Source organism: Anopheles cruzii, chromosome 3 (assembly GCF_943734635.1).
Source record: "Anopheles cruzii chromosome 3, idAnoCruzAS_RS32_06, whole genome shotgun sequence".
In the NCBI taxonomy this organism is placed as follows: domain Eukaryota; kingdom Metazoa; phylum Arthropoda; class Insecta; order Diptera; family Culicidae; genus Anopheles; species Anopheles cruzii.
Window position 1 is genome coordinate 79,502,515 of NC_069145.1, and position 22,942 is coordinate 79,525,456.

At 50.1% G+C, this 22,942-nt stretch overlaps 2 protein-coding genes across 4 annotated transcripts in view; one reads left to right on the forward strand and one right to left on the reverse strand.

The window, feature by feature from the left end:
- LOC128274221 (1-phosphatidylinositol 4,5-bisphosphate phosphodiesterase classes I and II) overlaps positions 1–10,952 on the forward strand; it is a 43,290-nt gene extending 32,338 nt beyond the window's left edge. Inside the window, exons 5-17 of one of the 3 annotated variants that reach the window (XM_053012337.1) lie at positions 4,064–4,249; positions 4,821–5,018; positions 5,085–5,448; positions 5,527–5,901; positions 6,810–6,923; positions 7,384–7,600; positions 7,690–7,847; positions 8,379–8,549; positions 8,621–9,137; positions 9,307–10,142; positions 10,237–10,346; positions 10,461–10,605; positions 10,727–10,952. In XM_053012337.1, coding sequence (XP_052868297.1) covers positions 4,064–4,249; positions 4,821–5,018; positions 5,085–5,448; positions 5,527–5,901; positions 6,810–6,923; positions 7,384–7,600; positions 7,690–7,847; positions 8,379–8,549; positions 8,621–9,137; positions 9,307–10,142; positions 10,237–10,346; positions 10,461–10,605; positions 10,727–10,939 — 3,604 coding nt within the window. In that variant the 3' untranslated portion in view covers positions 10,940–10,952. Of the gene's footprint in view, positions 1–4,063; positions 4,250–4,820; positions 5,019–5,084; positions 5,449–5,526; positions 5,902–6,806; positions 6,924–7,383; positions 7,601–7,689; positions 7,848–8,378; positions 8,550–8,620; positions 9,138–9,306; positions 10,143–10,236; positions 10,347–10,460; positions 10,606–10,726 lie in introns of all 3 variants that reach the window. The other 2 variants (XM_053012338.1, XM_053012339.1) reach the window with 2 other exon arrangements.
- A 4,969-nt stretch (positions 10,953–15,921) lies between these two features.
- Positions 15,922–18,288, reverse strand: LOC128272042 (equilibrative nucleoside transporter 2). Its single transcript, XM_053009757.1, has 3 exons — positions 17,389–18,288; positions 16,764–17,311; positions 15,922–16,700 (listed from the first exon to the last, which is right to left on the reverse strand). The coding sequence occupies exons 1-3, from the start codon at positions 17,963–17,965 to the stop codon at positions 16,386–16,388; spliced, it is 1,440 nt and encodes a 479-aa protein (XP_052865717.1). The 5' UTR covers positions 17,966–18,288; the 3' UTR covers positions 15,922–16,385.
- Positions 18,289–22,942: the final 4,654 nt, after the last annotated feature.

The window sequence follows — 22,942 nt, forward strand, 5'->3', positions numbered from 1 at the left end:
TAGTATTCTCGCGGCTAAGCCTGCGGGTAACTAATCCGGAGCGCTAGTCCGGGACACTTGTGGAGCATTTCACGCTTGGACGAATGCTAATTTACATAATTCCTGCTCAGCGTGGCGTGTAAAAAGCTGGATGCATGTAACTACACAGCGATGGTCACGGGTTTCCAACGACCGATTTAGGTTGGGATGTTGGAAAATCGGATTTTAATGGGACATCCTTCGCTACAACAACCGTTTATTGAGCCACAGTGACGCAGTTTGAATGTTTGTCAATTTATTTCACACACAGAGACCCAGAGTTGGTCAATGGCAATGGTTAGGCCAATCGGGCCTGCCAACAAGACACTGCCTGTCGTTCGGTCTGCCACGAATCGATTTAATTTCGAGCACCGCGGCCACTCTTCTGGCGACGAAAGTTGATTATAATTGCGAGCCCGCGGGGAACCCGGTCCCCGGGAAAGGTCAGTAATAGCGAAATTCCTAGGAAAAATACGGTTGGCAGACGGTGGTTCGGAAGATAATCTATCTAACCACGAGGCCAATGGCCAGCCAGGGGTTGGGTTTGCTACGTTCGTTCGGTCTGCATGTTTGTACGTTATAAGGACCTTGCGGTATCGGATTGCCACCCAGCAAACCGATTGGTTCCGGCTGGCTCAGCGCGAAACTAAATCACGTCTCCGTCTAGAGACATAAATGCTCGTTATGCTTATGTGTGTGTGTGTGTGTGTGTTGTGCTGGCGGGTCAATAAATGGGCTCGGTCAACCGGAACAAGAAAATTACATTAGCGCAGGTGATCGATCGACTTCCGGCGGCAGGCGGCCATTCTTGTGCCATTCACTTCCCGTTCCGCGCACGATGAGGTTGTGATTTTTTGGCCCCTTTAGCGGAACACGGAAGAAACAATAGTGATGTTTTTTTTTGTTTCGATCACGTCGCTGTCGTATTCTATGTTAAATGTATTAAACCGAAGAACACAGCACATCCTTGGCATAAATATCATTTCGCCGGGCGCGTGGGTCGTGGCCCGTTTGCCGAACACGACTTCGACTTGTGTGCCGACTAATTGACATTGTTGACGGCGGTTGGCCGTCGGGGCTCGTGTTATCAAGGATGGAGCACAATTTTGGGGTGGGTGTTTGTAGCACAGTTTTGCCGTGGGTTTGCATTCCGGAAAAAGACTGCCTCCCGAGGCCTCGGGAGCTGTGAAAGTGTACTTTCATCATAAGCCACGCCCGGGGGGTCAACGTCGGAGTGGGTGGGTGTGTGGTTGACAACTAGTTATGCAAAGTCACGCAAATGAAGCCAACAGCAGAGCCGGAAACAGGAAAGCTTCAAGGATGACCCGGGTGGTGGTGGCCCGGGCGCCTCCGCCACGTTTGAATGGTGGTGCGGCATCGTTCATCATCCGTCAGCGTCCCGTCGTCCCGCGCCGGACGAAAGATGAAACGATCACAGGCTGCGGAGGAGCGAAATGGGGCTCGAAATATTTCTGCTGACGGCGCGGGACCAGTCAGGGAACCGGAACCGGACTGGGCGGATATTTTTTATGTTGTGGTTTTGTGTGTGTAATGGCAAGAAACGGCCGAGCAAATTGGTGGCAGAAAGTCCCAGTCGCAGCGATGATAAGCGTTAAGGTCCTAGTTACCCTAGAAGAGAGAAAGAGAGAGACAGGATTTGCTACCTCAGCATCATCCTGCGGGTTCCCACTCTCCGGGACAGCGACCGTCGAGTGATTTTCTGGCCCGCCTGACAGCAAAGTGTTGTTGCATAATGGTGATAAGATTTTTCGGCTGCGGTGCGGTGGATGTGAACCCGCGCCGCATTTCAATGGCCGCGCCGGATTATTATTAAAATCAAGAACACAAAAACGATAAAGTGACGATGACGAACAGCCATTACACGAGAGAAAGTGCTTAGAAAGGGCAAAATGTGCGCCGGGCGAAACAAATGATGGAGGAAATGATGATACGGTTTTGGGCACCACAGAGAGCCGCACTTTTCTCTTCGAGCGATAAATTGCGCTTCAGTGGCCACTCCGTAGTGGGAATAATTCAGTGCAACGTTTGCTGCGCGGACAATATTTATGGAGGCGCCAGGTAGCCTGTAGTAATTTCGTTAATGCAAATTGAAGTGGCACCGAGCTGTGAAGGCTTCGGTCGAGTCGAGAGCCGATTTGTCGATTGGGTCGTAAATTGTTTTCATAAACAAACGACTCGGTGGCGAGAATCAATTTTGTGTGGTGCGAAGGAGGAACGGCGGCAGGAAAGCCTGGACCTCTAAGTTGAGCTTAATTGATGACTTGTACCGTGCCGTGCCGTGCCGTGTTTGTTGAACTGAATAACAATCAACCTGTACACGGCTTCACGGCCGCAGCTTCCGCAGCCCAACCACCTCCCCGGGGAATCATGAATTTATCTCTCTAATTTTATATTAACGGAACGAAGCCTTAGCTCAGTCAAGCGATCTTGGAGCACTCGTGCCTCGGGAGTCCGGCAACTGGGCTCGGCAACCGAAAGAATCATTAATTTTTTTCCCATCCCTTAAGAGTTTGCTCGCTCTTCGCAGACGCGAAACGAAGCGAGAATGGTAATAAATAATGCTGCAGAATAGCCATAACAAGGCACATGTACGCCGCGTAATCGGATTGTGCTTGCTTTAGATTACTTTTTCCACACCGGTTTGCTTTGAAATTGTTCTATTAACCGACCGTCAATGGAAGCCCTGACAGGACGTTGGCAAACACTGTAGCAGGCTTGGAATAATGTGCAACACTGAAGCTGCCCCCTGTCAAGTGCAGGTAGCCATTGTCTTTCATGGTTTTACTACGCTCATTCGAACGAACGTTCAACCGATGTCCTCTTTTGTTCATAAATTAATGTTTGAAACGATTTAAGCGTTTGTTTTCTTTGCATCGCAAAACGGCAATAAATATGTATTTAATTGTATTTTGCACTAGTAGCATAGTATTCAGCAACATCCCGGAACGCAGTAGGCCGTGTATCCTAGCACGTCACTGTTGTAGTTTGACAGGACAGCACACACATTGTCGATTCTATACGTAGTAGTCCATGCTGCTTCGGAGTACGGAAGATCTTTTTAAATGTTATTTACCTAATAAATATACAAAACATTTTACTCAGGGTAGTGCTGAAATTAATACGCATAATTCCATGCTGCAAACAGTTGTTAGGGCATTAATTTAGGGGCCCGCCACATAAAGACGTCGCTTGAACTTCTTCGCACCGTACAATGGAGGCGCCTGGTCGCTGCTCAAAGCTGCGGATGGGTGGGTTTTTGGTGTAAGGTTTCTCCATGGGGCGCCTCGTACAGTTGCCTGACTCGGTGCCATTTCTTATTTGCTCAGGTGTCAACCCATGCAATGTTACGTTTATTACGTGCTAAGCGCCAGTAGGGCCCGCATCGCAGCCATTAGCTCGTACTCCCCAGGGAGCTTGACGAAATGACTAGAAATATAGAAGTTTCTCCGGCGAGTGTGTCCGGAAGGCGAAGTATGCCAGAAAACGAACGGCTTCCTGGTTGGGTAGCGTGTCCTCCTTTTCCATTGAAGATTGGTGCCCGAATTACTCGATTATTGATTGTGGGGGCGCCCCCTTTTCTTTGGGGAGTAAGAGATACGGCCATGGCAATTTCTGTTTGATATCTTTCATAACTCATTTCCGGAAGGGACGCACGTCCTTCTAAACCTGATTATTGGTAACAGATCGGGGGACTTTATCGATCATCTGCCCATCACCACTTCCACCACGCCGACAAAAATGATCGCCGCTGACGGCGAGGGCGAGCACAAGGAATTCTACGAATGCTATTGCAAACAGTTCCGTTCTATCAGCAATTTCAGTGTTCCCTCTCTGGCGGTTCCGTTGTTTTTTATCGGACGAGATTAAAATGCGCATAGAAAAGTAAACGTAAACCTAGCACCCAGTAGCAGCAGCAGTTGTAGTGAGGCGAAGTGTGACTTATCGGATTACCGTACGGGCGGGCATTCGCAATCGTATTTCATACTTATTTTAATCTCGCTTTTACGCCATGTTTCGCCAACAGTATCATCAAAACGTTCGCCACCAACAAGGACGACCGGAGGCGCGTGGAGAAAGCCCTGGACGTGTCCGGGTTGCCGTCCGGGAAAGGCGATACCCTGGCGTTGGCCAAGTTCCAGTTCGAGGACTTCTTTAATCTGTACAAAAATCTCTCCCAAAGAACGGACGTCGAGAAGGTGTACGATGAGCTGTAAGTATGGACAAGTGTCTGCTGCCGGACCGCCGGAAACACAATCCGCAGGATTCTGTGGAAAGCGGGCAGGAAGGAAAGGGAAGATAAAAAGCTTCTTCTTCCTTTCGTACGGATGTGCACCAAATGCCAGCGCAAACGAGTCGGGCGTTGAGCGCAAATATTGATTAGTACCACTTCGGGAAGAGTTGGTAATCACAGTTCGAATGCATCCTCCCAGATTGCTTTTACTTGCCGGCACCATGCCGGCCGGCTCCGTTCGGGCTTCCGACAGTGATTGATTCGCTTTCCGAAACCGATGTGTCCAAATCGACCACTGCTCTCATCGTGTAACCCCACTTGAGGGGGTCGACAATGGGTCTAAATGTAAAACTAACGGACAGCGCGAGTATCGGTTCTCTCTGTCTGAGGGACAAATCGCCCTCGGAATCGGATGCACTGGAACTCAGTCGCCCCGCAATGCGGAGGTCCTTGAAAGAAGATTGATGAACGATCGATTCTTTGGGGAAGGCTTGGCTCTTTCGCCACTGTGTTCCGGTTGATCCATTCTGAGCACGTTTCACATTCCCAGGGTTGGAACGTCGAAGCGCCGGCTGATGTCGACCTCGCAGTTGGTGGATTTCCTCAACAAAACTCAGCGGGATCCACGGCTGAACGAGATCCTGCACCCGTACGCCAACACGGCCCGTGCCCGCGATCTGATCCAGGAGTACGAGCCGAACAAGTTCAATGCCCAGAAGGGGCAGCTCAGTTTCGATGGATTTCTGAGGTACGTTCCGAGCGGGGTTCGCACCGAAAAGGGGTGGCTTGAATTTATCGCTGTGCCCGCTTTTAGATATCTGATGTCCGAGGACAACCCTATCATGGCGGCCAGCAAGCTGGACCTGAGCGACGACATGGAGCAACCGATGTCGCATTACTTCATCAACTCGTCGCACAACACCTACCTGACCGGCCACCAGCTGACCGGCAAGAGTTCGGTCGAGATCTACCGCCAAAGCTTGCTGGCCGGGTGCCGGTGTGTGGAGCTGGATTTTTGGAACGGCCGCACGGAGGAGCCGGTGATCGTGCACGGCTACACCTTCGTACCGGAGATCTGCGCCAAAGACGTCCTAGAAGCAATAGCCGAGACGGCATTCAAAACGTCGGAATTCCCTGTGATACTGAGCTTCGAGAACCACTGCAACCCGCGGCAGCAGGTAAGTGCAGGTTGACCGTGGCCGCTGTTACGCCAGGTGACCACCGTGTGAACACCGTGATTTTCTGTGCTTTCGCAGGCCAAGATAGCGAACTACTGTCGTGAAATATTCGGCGACATGCTCCTCGATAGGCCCCTGGAGTCCCATCCGCTCGAGTCGAGCGTCGAGCTACCGCCACCGTCGCTGCTGAAACGGAAGATTATCATCAAAAACAAGAAAAAACACCACCATCACCATCATCACAAAAAGGGCACCACGGCGACGGCGGCCGTTGTTACCAGCCCGCAGCAGCAACCACCGGTGGCCGCCGCTAATAATGGCGCCGCTAATGCAAATGCCACAACAGTTAACAGCAACTCCACCCCCATTAGCGGCGCACCGGTTGCGGCCAACAACGGTGCAAACGCGCCGGCAGCAGCAGCAGCAGCAGGTAAGCCACGCCACGACCCAGATGTGCGAACGACCGAATAATGACACCCGTATCTCCGCGACCCGACCTTATGGGCCTATGATATCGGGAAGCAATGATGATGGTGATGATGATGATTTGGGGTGCGTGTCAACTGTTGGCCAAATCGAAACCAACCTGCTGCGGTGTGGTGCCAGCTTCTGTACGCGTGTCACTCGATTGTTTGCTGTCACAGCGTGCCACATGATGGAATGACCTACGGCGTCGGATTTGTTGATCCTTTTGCAATGGCCAGATGCGATTTCCTCAACGTTCCCAATCCGTGTTACCAGTTAATTTGGGTCACGTACAAGCGCAGACATAACGTATGTTTGTGTCGTCATACGGCCTGCTCCTGGTGTTCCCATTTTGCGACCGGAAAGCGGAAGGCGAACAAAATCTCTTTACTCTTCCGGCAGGGCCGAGAGGGATGATGCTAACGAATGTTGCTATTTGTACAAGTTATCCCATCTGCATGCGGGATCCGACGGACGGCCACCGTTAGCACACTTGGCAATTGATGAACTGCGATTTAGTTCCATTACCGTGACGCCCGGGTCTACGATGGAGACGGAGCAGAGACGGAGCATTACGTGCTCCAGCAAGCGCAATGTGACGCCGTAGATCCTTTTCACTAAATCCACGATGGATGGTGCCATGCACCATGATTGCACTTGCACCCGACGAGAGTGAACCCAATTCTTCGCACACAAACACACAGTGCGCACTCTGTAATCGCACCCCACCGGATGGATGGGACACCATTTACTTACTTCCGCTTCCTTGGAATTCTATAATGCGACGCACTAAACCCTCCGAATCCTGTTCTCACGGCTTTCTTTCTCTTTTCTGTCCACGCCAACAAAAATGCATCACCGCAGCTGCAACGACAGGCTTGCAGCAGCAGCAGCAGCTGGATGGCGACCCGGCCGTCAACAGCAACAACGGCACAACACCACCACAAGCAATACAGCAACAGCCACCGACCGGGAACGGCGACATTCCGCACCATGCACCACCGTTGCAGGTACTGTTTCGCGTAGCCGTCCTCAAAGACCCGGGTTCCGGTTCCGGTCTAGTTCGGTCGCGGAAACTTATACACATACTGCTGCTCTTTATCCACTATCAAAACCACCCGGCGGTGGAAGGGACGTTTTTCTATAAACTCCACTCCACATGCTGGATATTCTAATCCGGAAGCGATATCGGAAACGTAACCCCGGAGCGCCCTCTGCGCCGGAACCGGCACCAATGAATGATACCAAGCGGGGGTGGCCGGGCGTGCCCGCGGCACTTCGAAGGAAATTGAGTTCTTTCTTCTGCGTCCCCACAAAAGCGCCCAACACGGTTGCGTCACCCAGCACTCGAAGTGCTTTTGTACAATGCGCGCTCTTTAGAAATAATGTTTAGTTTCCATTTAAAATATGTATGTGCTTGCATTCGCTCATGTTACCGCATCTTCCGGTTCTCGTTTCCCAAAATGGCAGCAAATTCGTCAAAGCTCAAAGGAAAGCACCGGCTCGTCGGACACGGACAGTTCGAGCGATGACGAGTCGATACCGGGCACGCAGGTACCGGGCGCGATCGGACCGAACGAGGCCGACAAGGTGCCGCAAACCAAAGAGACTGAGGCGGGCGCGGAGATCTCCGCACTCGTCAACTACGTGCAGCCGGTGCACTTTAGTAGCTTCGAGAATTCGGAAAGTACGTACGGGGGCCGGTGCCGGTTCGGCGCTGCCATTTTTCCGCTCTAATTATTTCTCTCCCTCTTTTTGTGTGCCCGCACTACGCAGAGAAGGCCCGCTACTACGAGATGTCGTCGTTCGACGAGAAGCAAGCCACCACGCTGCTGAAGGAGCGCCCGATCGAGTTTGTCAACTACAACAAGCGGCAGCTATCGCGCGTCTATCCCGCCGGAACACGCTTCGACAGTTCCAACTTTATGCCTCAGGTTGGTGCACCATCGCGCTGTGTGCCTCTCGCGACGATATAATAGCTCTAAAGTGTGACTGATTTGCTTAACCAGATTAGTTTTGCTGGCCCTTCAGCGATCGTTTCCGGTGACATTCATTGCGTTCAATTAAAATGTTTACATCGAATTACCTGTTCGGGTAAACAGAAAATCCTGAAATGTAATCTGCGGTCGGAATTAGTTTTTAAGCACTCGCCACAGAGGTCCTGCTGTTCGATGTTTGACGATTCCTTGCGATTTATTCTACTGTTTGTCGTGTTTGTCCATTGACACGAAAGGTGGGGATCATTAGCAATATAAATGTTTGGCATCGTATTTTGCTTCCAATTGGTTTGGTTGATTGAGTAAAAAAGCAGTTCAATGGCTGCTAGATCGTGCCGGTGCCATGTTGGATTTGCGGCTCACTATCTCAATTTTTTATAAGCATCTAAGTCAACACCGAATCATCGAATCATCGAATCATCAAATGCATTAATTCAAACGGATTCTTGTCATTTCCCCGGTCTGTAGCTGTTCTGGAACGCGGGTTGTCAGCTGGCCGCACTAAACTATCAAACGCTGGACCTGGCGATGCAGCTTAACCTGGGCATCTTCGAGTACAACCATCGCTGCGGTTACTTGCTGAAACCGGAGTTTATGCGCCGCAAAGACCGTCGGCTGGATCCGTTTGCCGAGAGCACGGTAAGAGGACACATTGTTCTCACATGGTCTATTCCGCCCAACAGTGTCGAATGTCTGCCCTATGTTTCCAGGTGGACGGCATCATAGCCGGCACGGTCGTGGTGACGGTCATGTCGGGTCAGTTTCTGACCGACAAGAAGGTCGGCACGTTCGTCGAGGTGGACATGTTTGGGTTGCCGGCCGACACGGTGCGTAAAAAGTTTCGAACCAAAATAGTGCGCGACAACGGCATCAACCCGGTGTACGACGAGGAACCGTTCGTGTTCAAGAAGGTGGTGCTACCGGAGCTGGCCGCTATCCGGATAGCGGCGTACGAGGAGGGCGCCAAACTGATCGGCCACCGGGTGCTACCGGTGATAGGGCTGTGCCCCGGCTACCGCCATCTGACCCTGCGGACGGAAGTGGGCCAGCCGATTCCACTGGCCACCCTCTTTCTGTGCATTGTCGTCAAGGACTACGTTCCCGATGGGCTGTCCGACTTTGCGGAAGCCCTCGCCAATCCAATCAAGTACCAGAGCGAACAGGAAAAGCGCTCCAAACAGCTCGCCGTGCTGGAGGAGGACACGGAACCCACCGAGGAGGACTCATGTAAGCGGGCTGACCGATTCTGCTGCATGCAATGTGTTGCATTGTTTTATGTTGCTGCTTGAGTTCCCGGGTTTTTATTTTGTTTGTATTTGTTTTGTCTCTATTCCCGTCTTCCCGTTTTGCCTCGCTGGGCTTTGCGTGCTGGCTTTCCTCCATTTAACCGGACCAGTTGTCGTTGTATCTTTAGGTTTGAGCAAAGGCAAGGGCGATACACTCAACAAATCGAGTGACAACAACACCGTCGGAAGTCCGGCCCGGCAACAGCGGCCCACCGGTCAGCAGACGCAGGCGGAAAGTGATGCCGAGCGAGAGGCCCCACTGGAAGTGGTGACCAAAATAGTGTCGCCCATGCCCATGGCTCAGCCCTCACTGGATGGCCATTCAGCGCCGGGCAGCGCAGGGGTTCGGCCGCCGACAGCTGCCACCGTGCACGTCACGTCCAGCGGTGGCGGTGGACCACCGATTACCACTACCACCAACGTACCGCTGGGCACTGCCGCTGGGACGGCTGATTCTGCGACGCATCATCAGCACCAGCAGCAGCACCAAGACGGCAGCGGTAAGATTGTGGCCGATCCGCTGGAGAAGATATTTGAGGACAAGCAGATCCGCAAGAAGCGGGAAGCACTCGAGAAGGAGCTGAAAGCTCTCAAGAAGGGCCACGACAAGGAGAAGCTCAAGATCCACGCGGCGCAGAAAGGCAGCGAACTGGCCGGTGGGGGCGGTGCCGATGGCCCGCTGAAGAAGTCCAAGTTCGCGATGGGCAACAAACTGGTGAAGCGGTTCAGCAGCAAAAACATGGCCGACATGAACGTGAAGGTGCCACCGTGTGCGACCTCGGACACGGACGTGACGGGAGACGCGCAGGCGGAACGGTTGCGGCAAATCTGCCGCGAGCACGCCAGCAGCTACCGGGAGGTGCTGGAGAAGTACCACGAAATCATCTACGGCCTGGCGGAGGATTTGCTCCGTCAGTCGCAGGAGAGCCAACTGAAGCAATTGAAGGTGAGAAAAGGGATTAGGGGCCCGGATCGAAGGGCCCTTGGCGCGTCGCCTGCGCTCTCATTGCCACTCATTAAGCTCTTTGGCTTCTTTGCAGACACAACTCGAGCGTGAAACGACCGAAGTGATGCGACAGCTGCAGCTGTCACGCAAAACCGAAGTGAAGCAGCTGGCGATGGTCCACAAGGACAAGGATGAGCTGGAGCGGTGAGTGTGCTCCTCCGGGGGCCTCAGTTGCTCATATGAGGCACATTTTATTTATGATTCTTCTCCGCTTGTCTTCGGTGTGCCCCCTTTCAAATCGTTCCCGATTTCCGGCAGCATGAAGCGTGAAGTGGACTCGACGCTCGTCGAAAAGGGCGTCACAGAACGGGTACGGCTAACGGCGACGTACGAGCGGAAACGGGACGAGCTTCAGCGGCAGCACGACACGGTGAAGCAGGGTTTGGAAGACCACAAGCTGAAGGTAACGCCCGGCGCCCGAGGTGGACGATACTTTGCGCCGCCACCATATTTACCGTGATAACACGCCACGATAAGTGACTGACCTATTTGCACGCCACCCTTTTTCCATCCCCATTCCGCAGGCACGTTCGATGCTGGAGAAGGAAGCAGAATCTCATGCCTGCATTTCGGACACATTCCTGGTCCACCTGAACACCAGCAACAGCACCACGAGCTGTTCGTCGGTTGGTGGCACCACGCCGCACCCGCCGGCGACCTCCATATCCAGTGGCAACATTTGTGCCGCCCACGGTAGTGCTCACGAGAACAGCGTCAACAATACTCACGCCACGTAGCGTGGTGGTGGTGGCGGCCCAACGTAAGCCCAACAAAAAGGCAGCTCCAAACGTTTAAATCACAAACTCCTTACAGCTGTTACTACTACTATTACTACTAGAACTACTACTACTACTTAAGCACACTTATTGGCCTAATTACTGTTACACTTTTCCGGGTGAACTTTTTCGAGCGAAAGTGTCACTTCGAGAGAAAGAGAGAGACCGAGGTAGCGGGCTACCTTCACACTTACCTGAAAAGGACTTATTAGAAATCTCAAAACGTTTGTGCTTATCGATTGTTCGTGTCACGTGCGTGTTGGAGAGTTTGGAAGCGCGGAGGGGAGCGGTTCAAACACGGCAGGTCACACAGGGAACACACAGGTTGTTGGATTAGGTTGTGGGATATTTAGGACTGTTGGACTGTTTCGGTGAACCCGGCGGGAAAGCGGGCTGCCGAGAGAAGTGCGTGGCCACGAGTGGTGAGAGAGAAATTTGGTACTCAACATACTTTTAGTCAAGGCATAAAGCCAGCGCGGAAGGAACGATGTTAGGACGTTGAACGTCGGGATGGTCGGTAAGGGGGATTTGATTCGTGTTTTCTTCCTCTAGACTAGACTAGAATGGGTGGGTTAGTTGGGTAGTAAAACGGTACAAATGAGCGAAGCGGCTACATCAGGTTTAGCAGGTTTGATTAGTAGGAGCCTTGCAGGAAGGCGGAACACAAGGAATCTTAGCGTAAATGCATACACACACACTTTTCACAACGCGGGTAAATCTTTGTAAACAGAACAGACATATAATTCTAGAATCCTCTAGAGTAGCTAACCTACATTTTGAAACCCCCCAGGGAGGGGAACGGTATCTTAGCCCGTGATTGGAGATCATTTATTGCCCCGCGGATCGGGGAAGGTCTGAACCACGTGCTCCTGGTTGCGTTCTGCATCTTTCATCCCGTGCGAGATCATCCCGGAATTTGCCCATCTCGTCTAAACGAATCTCAAGCCGAAGACGAACGAATGAAGAAAGCTGTGCTGTGAAGTACACTGATATTTATTTTGCACAAACGGACTAGTTTCGGATCTTTCGGCGGACTGAGGGTCGGTCGGTTCTGGGTACTTTTAGGGAGAATAAAGCGAGCTTTCGATTTATGTGCAATGTTTAGCAAGTTTGGCTTAATATTATTTATGTGATAGCATTATTATTGTGTTTGTTGTTAGAATAAATGGTTGGCTTTCTTGCTTTTCTACAAAGTTTGCAACATTTTTTAAGTTTTGCGGAAGAGTGCGACTCACACTCACGTTTTTTTTTTTTGGACTCGAATAAGTTAACAGATCGTCCCGGTGAAGACGAGAAGCTTTAACGCGCGCGGGGAATTTAGTATAAATTGTAAACATGCACCATTCCGCTGGACACCCCGGTTCCACGCAATGGAATATAGACACAGTCAAGCAAACAAGCAAACCTATACGTAGCGTTAAACTGCAGTTAGAAGCATAGCGAAAACGTAATTACATATTGCAAAACCAACAAGTAAATAATACTGAAACAAAACACACACAAAACAATATACAAGATGAATGTTAACATTAATATATAGCGTGCAAACGTAATCCGTACTAAATCAGAATACTTAAACAACTCACTCTCTCTCTCTCATGAGCAAACAGCAGAAACGTAACAACAATCACTATATATATATATTGTATTGTATCCGTTAATATACATATATGTATGTATGTACGTGTGTATGTGTTGCGACAGTGCTTCACTCGCAAGCTGTCCCCGCAGCGCTTGGTTGAAACAATGGGCACCTTTTAAGACGTTGGTGCAGGGAGGAAGATATTTGAAATGTAACCGACGAAACATACCAACCACTACAACCGGAAGATAGCCATTAGAGAGAAGATTAAACAAACAACAACAACATTATATTTATTGATGTAGTTAAGAACAGTACGTTTTATAAATATTGGGTGTTACATTTGGTCTACAAAATGATAATATAGAACACATTGATCGTTAACACGTCGGTCACGTCACAAGTGACTCAATCTGTACCACCATCCCCCCAAAAAGGTATCGGAAGCTATGAAAAGCAAACTTTGTATCCCGATTCCCTGGCCAACATTTGAACTCACCGAAAACGGTACGACGAAAGCACGACGGCCGCACAACTACCGGGTTGTAACGTCGTCAACCATGAACAGAGAGAGTAAGAGACGGAGAGAGAGAGCAAAACTTAACGCAACGCACTATTTGAATTGAATGTTTTAGACCCTTGGACCCAGCATAGCTCTGCGACCACAGGCACGCTTGTGACCAATGGGACAAAAAACCTGGAGGAATTGGGACGGAGGTAGTAGACCGAACGCGCTTACATTACACTATTGATGTACTACTTTAACACACTGCTGAAGGATTTCACGGGACCCTGTTCTTGTCGTTCTCGTTCGAACCGATTCGATTCATGTCGATGTTTCCTCGTGGCCACCACGGACTAGGGCAAGGTTGCCCACTGTAGAGCCCATAAGTATCCCTGGTAGATCGTAGTAGGCGCAGCGAAGGGAACGAGAGATAGAGAGTCGTCAAGTGGAATCAAGTGATATACCCACCTCCCCATGTAACAACCTTATTAACTTAGAACATGTATTCGGAGTAGGCGGCGAAGTGGCGCAAAAAGCAAATCCTTTGTACATAGTTTAGTGCGTAGCCTGTAAGGAAGGCCATCAGTTTGAATACTCCTCGAAGAAGAAAAAAACAAACAAAAATGGACGTACGTGTGTGTGTCTGTAGGTGTGTCTCTAGGAATGCTGCTAGTTAGTTGTTGAGAATTATTATACATTTCCCAGAACAAGGTCTCTGGCAGCAATCAAACTTGCCTCGGACCTAGAAGAGATTTAGCACAAAACTGTTTAATAAATGTCCGTTTTTTACATTTTTAATTTCCCTCGTTTTCCTTTCACGTAGCCTTCAGTAGCTTTGTTTCTTTCCGATTCCGTGCATTTGTTTGCTTCAGTTGTTCGTCCATCCTTTGGTTTCAATTGATAACGAAGACAATCAACTGGCAACTACCACTGTCATCTTATGAGAAACGGTATAAGAAATTTTTGGACTAGCCTTTCTTTCGGAAAGTAGGATTTCTCTTTGAATTTATCTTCAGTTTCTTTAATAATACTCTTTTCGGTTCACCCAATTGCACCTTGCACCTACTTTACGCTGGGATTAACATTGTATCACGAAAGCGTAGGAAAAGCGGAGTTAAGATAGCCGAGAAAACTCAAAAACAAATCGACGAAACCGTAAACGTTACCGGAAAACTACATTTTCTATCTCTATGTGCCTTGTACGTACGAAAATACGACAAATGTTGAACAACAAAAGAGGAAACACTCAACACTCACTCATTCTGTCTTCTGTTTCATGGTTTCCCATATTTCATGCCCCACGTGTGGCCCTAAGCTTGCTCGCGGGCCTCCGAGGGCTTAAGCCTCATTTACCATACGAACCCGCCCGAGCTCGTATGTTCTGATCGATATGTCGGCATCTCGTAACAAGACGGCAAACACAAATGCATGTTACTTTAGTCATTGGACGAGCCATTGAGAAACAGATGAAGAAGAGAAACAAAATCAAAACACCATCATACAAGTATTATCGTTACAGTTTGGAATGTTCAAATTGCCGCACTAGGAGGGTATTTGGAATTGCATATTTTTTATAGAAAAACACGCGCGTTCAAACTAACGGTCCCTGAATGGACGGTTCGATTTAACAAAACAGAAAAACAAAACTTATCATACTCAAACTCCTCGACTGATGATTCCAGATTTTGGGCTTCGACGTACTCTCGACCGACCCCGAGCCGTGGCGGGGGATAATCGCGAATACTTGTACATTACAAACTCGGACCCCGGGTTACTGGTCAGTGTCGATGCACTCGGCACGAACTCTAGGGACCGGGGCCCGAGGCAGCAACAGTATCTTATTGTGACACATATGTGATTGAATACAGTCAGAGCACCAACCAACCCGGGACACGCGGCACGATCACCACCGTGCCGCGTCGGCGACCCAAGTGGCCAAGTGTTTCTCTTTCCTATCACTTTTGTAGGATTAATTGCGGCTCGACTGGTGTAAACGGCCCTCGGCGTTCCGGGAGTCGTTCTCCGCCCTTAGCGGCCGGAAGACGGACGGAAGGTTACGGGGCTGGAACTAGCGGCCAAACGATAAAGCTATTGATTATACTGCATAACACGTGTTTCAAAACAAACGTTCATTAACAAACCGATCGTCGTAGTGTGGAGGGAGTTTAAGAAACAGTAGCAAAATAGCGTAGCGTTGTGCAAGAAGAAAGGATATTACAAACAACAACAACTATCTATTACTGTGTGACTGTAGATATGAAGTAACTGATAGTAAACTACAAGTAGGTTTGATTCGATTTGAAAAACCCAAACGAAATACAAATGTTTTGAAGACGTTGGTGGGACACCACGGCGAGAACCCACGTGGCGGGGCGCGGACGGTTGAGATTGTGAGATGATAAGCAATTGAAAATAAATACATGAAATAAACAAGAAACGAAACAGCACACACTCTTTGCAACCAACAATTACCATAAAGGCATTCGTAATGCATTTTTCTGGGAATTCCTGGGAAAGGAGTATGGGCGTCCGTCATTCATTCACAATCGGTTCATTGGACTTTTGGATCGGACGATTGTGTTTTCGTTCGCCCTCCTGCAAGTGCAGCATGCGGCCTCTGCGGCGACTTGCACTCCGTTATCAGCGAAGATAACGAGCTTCTTCGGCCCATGCCGCTTCCAACGGGCCGCACAATGTGTGTCATAATGGCTCGTGATTGGCCGTAATGAGTGCACGGTTCGGATCCCCGTTCCGGTCAGAACTCGGTCACGGTCAGGAACCGCGAAAGATCGGCGCATTTGTTGTGGAATCAAAGGTGAAGTTCTTTGTTTTTGTTCCAATTTGTTTACTCACGATCACGTTTTTATTGCGTCTATGCTTACACATGTTTACTATGATTATGTATTGTATGCCTGTATGTCTTTTAAATGTCTATGCCTCCTTCATCTTCAACCGAGAGCCAGTCTTCGAGCACCAAGTGACGTGGACGAATACATTTTATGTCGGATCAGTGAACGGTCTGTCGCCCGCGGTTGAGGTAATTATCTTACAATGTTACGACACTTTAACTATCGACACTGGGGACATTAGGTGGTTAAAATAACAGAACATCGTCACCCTATAAATGTGTCCAGAAACCACGCACCACTTCGCAACGGACGGGTGGGCGGATAACAGAGTAGCGATTGGGGCCGGGGCCAAAAAGCGGAACCCGCGCACGCGTAACCTGTGTCTGTTTGTCCGGGGGTTGAGTTTCGTTGTAAATAAAATCCTCCCTATTTGGTCCCGGGGACGCGATTGCCCTACCGGAGAGCTGTGTATCACTTGATCATTTCGATAATCATTAAGCTAATGGTGGAACCGCACGCCAGGCCAATACCGAGGAAGGCGGCCATCATCGACGAGGCCATCTCCTTCTCGTGCGATTCAACCGATCGTGGTGCCCCGATCAGGGCAATGTTGGCGAGGTATCCGTTCGACAGTGAAAACGCGGCCATCAGGACAATGAAGATGTAATCCGAGTGGATCAGTACCGGGAAATTGTGATGCTGCGTAATGTTGCACAGCAGCATCGCCGGTACGAACGCGATCCGCCCGATCGTTACCACGCTGATCAGCATTGGGTTGTTCGATGGCTGCAACGGGAAAGAAGTAAGGACCATGCACCACTTCCTGGTTCCGCCACTACACTGACTTACCCACTCGAAGAACCCGGCAATAACGCGCCCCAAATAGTCACCGGTGTTAAACAGGAGATAGTTCACGACGGGCAGGAAGTACACGTCGTTCCACGGACGCCCATGGTTTTGCGAACCGACCAGCACCGTCACGGCCGGATAGATCGACAGGGTAGTCACGAACACGAGCCACTCGGAGAACCCGTACAGCCAAATCTTGCCCAACACCACCGGGAACCGGGGTTCTAGACGGGGGCACAGTTCGCGCGAACCCGGGTCCGCCTCCAGTGAGCTTTTCATCAGCGTCTTCGATGAGGTGTAGTACTTGAAGAACAGCGTCTTCGACATGACGTAGTAGGCGAGTTGCGACAGGAACAACACCATGCATCCTACGATAAAAAACACGAACGCCGTCGTCGTGGGGTTGCTGGCAAAGGTGAGGGCGATGATATCGGCGATGGCTGAGAAAATTCCTCCCAGCGCCTGACCACTCACGGCGGCCGTCATGTAGTGGGCACTAAACTGTCCCGCTATCCCAAACAGACCACCGGTCAGTAGGGCAGAGAAACCTACGGAAACGGGAATGGGGAACCAAAACGTTAATCTTTCAGTCCGGGAAGGGCGCCTAAAGGGTCTGACCACTTACTGTTAATTACGACGACCGAGAGCATGGTAAGCCTGAAGAACGCATCCTGCCACTGGTCGGTGTCAACGCGGACCAGTGCCGTCGTCCCGATCATGATGAGCAGCATTAACACCAGCGATCCGTTCATCCGCACGTTCAGCGGAATGCGGTGGCCAACGCAGGCATTGAGGATGAGAAAAATCGTACTCGGGACCGCCGCTGCGATGCTGAGATCGGATTGGAATTCGAGCTGTCGCGGCGTAAGTATGCCGGTATCGTTGGACGATACGTTCCGGAACTTGTACTGCCAGTACTCTTCGGCCGTGACAAAGAAATTCCACGGCACCATCGTCGTCATGCCCATCAGGTAGAATACTGCGTAGGTAAAGTGGAACTTGTCCAACGGAGCGACGACCCGACTTCCGGCTCCAGCGGCTACGATCCGCGTTTCGGTGGGCTCCTTGGACGCGTCCGGAATGTTGCTGCTCGAAGCGTTTATCGAACCCGCATAATTATCGTCCAGAAATGCATCGCTGTCCGTCTCCCGATCGTCGGTATCCTGCAGCAGTGGCCGCGAGTTTATCGTTGCATAATCCATGGCTACCGTGATTGAATTATGGCAAACTTTGCCGATCGATAAGCTCGCCTTCCTGTGGTCACATCGATTGGGCGCGCACTACGCACTCGCGAAACAAAGAGTAAAAACGTTTCAAGATGCACACAGCAGCTCCCGTTCGTACTTTGTGGGCCGCTGACGCATGGCGCGCGATCGTTGGGCGTTGATAACGGAGGCCCGCTCCGCTCCGTTGTGAAGGGCAGTGGAACACGAACGTTCGCAGCTCGGGCTGATTTCACTTTAACGTGTTATGCGGGCCGCAATTACTCGCTCGTGCACGAGAGGGCTCACGATAAAGCAACGACCTTACACCGAGACGGAATGGTAAACTGTGAAAGCACAGAGCGCGAGCCCAGCTGATTCGGAACTCGCGGAACGGAATGACTAATTGAGATTATTCCGCGTAAGCACAATCAAAACGTAAACAACACACACAGTTTGCACACAGCTGTCAAAAGGTTGAATGCGGGCTCTTTTGCATACAAGCTCTAGTCGATTGCATGCGAAATGTGTATTGAAACTTGTGTGCAATCTTTTCAAACTCCTAAATTTCTTGTAATTTCTGTCCGTTATTAATGGTCGTTCAACGAAAAACGATCTCAGTACCAGTTCTGCTCAATATTGATAAAGAAATTAAGATAACTAAACAATGATTGCCAACAAAGTGGTAAGCAAAGCTTGATGCCGCTTGAAAGCTGTGTTTGGGCACGTCATCATCATCAAATATAAATATGCTGTTGCTTCGCCAGTCACCCTTAATAAAGACGGCTAAGATGTAACTAAAGACGAAAAATACGATACCAAAAGTATCGCCAACCCCCCATTTTATGGATGTGCAACGAAATCCATCCATCGACCATCAAATCGCAATTGGCACCAGTGGGAACTTGCGTCTCACGTCGACGCACCCATCAATACGCACTTTATTTTATGGTGTCAATAACCGAACGAAAGTTAGGGAGAAGTAAGTCATTCACTCATCGTCTGGCTCCACTGTATCTCTCGAGTGAAGTTGATAATCTCTAGCAGACCCAACTCGCTGGCAATTCGCGAATTGATATCTGATATCTGCACCCGTTATGCGCGATATCACCAGACCATAAAGCGCTAAGAACGTTGGCGGTGGGCGTCTTTGACTGAGGGTGCGAAAACTTTGCACCAGATCTTTCGGGCGAGACGAGGGCAAGTTCGAGTTTGCAACCCTTACGGAGTCTGCCTTGGAAGGAGCATTGTCACGCGATTCTTCCAACTTATTTGGCACCGCGCGCCCGCACACCGGGGGACCGGGAGTCTTGCTCGAGAGGATCAATTCGATTAATCGGAATCGCGATGCTTGCAAACAAGTGGTAATAAATAAAAGTTCTGCAGCCAGCAGCACGGAACGGAGCACGAAGCACACAGGAGGTTCGGTAATAAATTTAAGTTTCTTCCCATTCATCTACAACTTGTTTCCCGAGCAGCTCTTCCCGGGGAGTGCTCTTCTGGTCCGTCTCGATGCCATTCCAATGCATTCCGGGACATCATCCGGAGACCAAAGTTCCCCGGCTGGAAGCCCCGTCGTTGAACTGCCATTTTTTCTTCAACATCGACAGCTTCCGCTCCATCGGAACGCGCGTTCTTGTGCGTGTGACTCTCTCTCGCATTGTCTGGGGAAGTTTTTCAAACACCAATTGATGGGTTTAGGTCTGACCCACCCAGTCAGCCAATTCTTTCGGTTTCCTTTCGCGCCTTTTTGTTGTATCGCGCCACCAGAGAGCAGGACACCCGCACGCGGGTGGCGGTAGCGGGCGCGGTTGAGGATTCAAATTGATGTGCAGTTTTTGCCTCGCTCGGGAGCCCCTTTGGGCAGTTCCGGCGAACTCGAACTCATTCGTTCCAGTTTTATTCATTTCATTTTGACATGAAATATTGAACGGCATTTCGAAAGCTGTCTACCCGCGCTCGACCCGCTACCGACCGTTGCCGTTGAAGAACTGCGCCATCCGTGGGCTCTGTTTTCTGCTCGGTTTTTTATTCACTTACACTCGCCCCTTTTCGCTGTCATATAACACAATTGCATTACAATCGTTCCCCTGAAATGTGATCCTTCTGCCGCTGGCGGTGGTTATGATGGCCACGGCCAAGATACGGTCCACAAGTCTCTTCGCCAGGAGGTGCTATTACATTTTCTATCCTCTGGTTTACACAATCCTGCCTCGAAGAGGTTCACGAAGCTTTTTTGCGGCGTGTAACGCTTTCCTTAGAAAAGGTGGGCAACGATCAAGACTATCGATGGATCCAACTACTGCTTCCCGTAGCGAAACGTATATACTTCTTTTAATTGACTACACATTGATTATGCAACGGATATCTTCTGTTCATCAAAATCCAATAAATTTATTAGCAAAATATGTACCAACCGCAGCAACGGCTCCACAGGCAAGCTTTGCTGGCCGAGGCATGCGAGGTTCCGGTTAGCATAACTTCGGTGTGCTGGAAAATGTGTTCACTCATTAAAATCGCGCCGGCTGACGGCGGAAGCCTCCAGAACCGGGGCTGAAGGTTTCGAGCGAACAAGTAATCAAAGTCTGTGTAGTACTCAACGCGGGCTGACTCAAGGTACTCCTCGCCCGAAAAGGAGAAGGAGTAAATTCTCTTCCGGGGCACTTACCAGCCCGTACCTTGTGGCCCAACCATTAGTGGGGCAGATCGTAAAGATAAGGATCGTTTAATGGAAGTGGTTCCGATATTACTCCAGCTGGAGTTCGCAACTGGCGTTCGTCACGGTTCATGGATCAATTGTCCCGGGACCTGTCGAGCCGGCCCTGGCCTTCCCCTGGCGATTGGGAACACGAGTGCCCCCGGAATCGATAAGAGGATAGCCTAAACTGTTCGGATTATGCGCTTAGTGCTCCGGACCGTCCCAGGCGTGCGCTAGTAAACAACAGGAAGTGTCGTGGAAAAATTGAAAATAAAACTTTAAGATGGGCGGTGGGCACCTGTTTCGTGCTTTTAAATATTTTATTGGCCTTTTTCCCGGGGCCCGGTATTATCTTCATGTGAATGTTGCGGTTGTTCGCTGTCGCGCGCAAACGAGAACTTTGCGATTTTATGATCACTACACCGCCCGGAATATGGACCAACCGGCACTTTCGGGGTGGCGTGACCGTAATCGTTGAGAAACACAACCCAACCGACGATCAGATCATCGTCGTGTGCTGCTTGCTTATTAGTCTCCCCGGGGCCGTCGAGCCTTAGCGAGAGTGAGCCGTAGGGAAGCCTCCCAAGGGCTTTTAAACGATTTGTGGAACGGAAACAGTTTTCCAGCTTCCCTGCCTGCCTACCTGCCTGCCGATGGGAGTTGGCAAAGTTTAATGATTCCGGTTTGGTTGCCGACAGGCGGTGTTCGCGCCACCTTGGCACGGCGCCGCGTCTTGGTCGCGTCTCCGCAGTGGCGGAGAAAGATATAACATTTTCGGGCCCGGCCCCATCGACTCGACTCGGCTCGTTTTATGATTCAATCGCCTCCGTGAACTAATCAGAACCGTGTCGGAGGTTGTGGCCGTCGATGGTTATGGTTATGGTGGATTAGGTTCAAAGGGAAATTTGTCCGCACTAAGCGCCTGTGGTCTGTGCCGAAATTACTAACAGTCCTATTAGAAGAAGCCCGATGGTAATTAGAGCCGAGGAGTCTCAAAATGGACGATGAGTACATGAAACCTGCTTTGAAACTAATTTTTAGAACTGTTCTTACGTGCAGTTAATCGTCTCAAATTTAGCTTAGTAAAGAGAGGTTGGAGCTAATGATAACGGATGGTTTTGGTGTGGTGTAAGCTAATCGAACTCGACACCAAATTATTGCCCTATCAAACCTCTTCCGACACGTAGTCGATAGAAAATGTGAATCCTTCCGAACAGTAATTGGGCCGTGGGTCAAGCACATCCTAAGGAGGTCACCCGTAAGGAGATGCAAGCGAAACTTTGCTGCCTAATATGTTTATCTTGCTGTGCAGGAACTAAGATGCTCCGGTGTGGCCCCGAATTTCCAACAAGGAGCAGAGCAGCACAGCAGCTCTGCACCGGCAGCGGCGGCAGTGAAGTCGTGGTCAAAGTTTTGGCGAACAGATTAAGACTGTTAGACCATAAAGCTGCAGGATCTTTCGTACTTGGTGGTTGGCTCTCGGCTTAGGAATGGACCAAAAGACGCCATGAGACTGCAAGACCTTTCGGGCGATGTGGGAGAAAAAAAAATTTGCTCAGTTATCCTGTACTCTATCCTGCCCGTTTTGGAATGGAGCATTTAAGCTGCTCCGGCACCGCAAATGGGCTGCACAACCGGCCGGGACCGACTCTCGTTAATGATTTTTCGCCAGCACGTGCGGTGTGCTGTGAAGTTTTAATACAAAGATTAAAAGGATCGGCCGGTCACACAGCCTGTCGTAGGTAAATAAACCCCCAAACGTTTGCCCTTTAGGAGGCCTTTAATTATGCAACGAATTCGAGGAAGAGACTTTCCTTCAAAAACTGCATACATTTCTTAATAAGCCTGTTATCGTCTGCGCTCCAGCTTGTAACGAAAAAATGTATCAGCTTAACACACGTTTTGCTCTATGTGTAACTTCCCCATTTATTCGACTTTGCCTTTAAAGAACGCGCTGAAAGAAAATTCCTTTCTGGCACAAAAACACGATCCTATGGTCTTAAAATCGGCGCCGTCGCCGGAGCGTCTTAAGCGAAAGGTCTTTATGCTTAATCCAATCTTGGAAGCTCGTTTGGCGAACAGAGAGTGCATTCCCTATTGGTCCCAGGACTCCCCCCAAACCGGCCACCCGGAAAGTGCTGATTTGAAAAGTTCGAAAATTTGAAACGACTTTCAATGGGGAACCGGTTGGGAACGCACGACGGTGCATAGTGCCGAAGTCGACCGAAAGAACCTTTCGATGGGAGTTGAAAACACAAATGAAGCTCCGGACTCCCGGG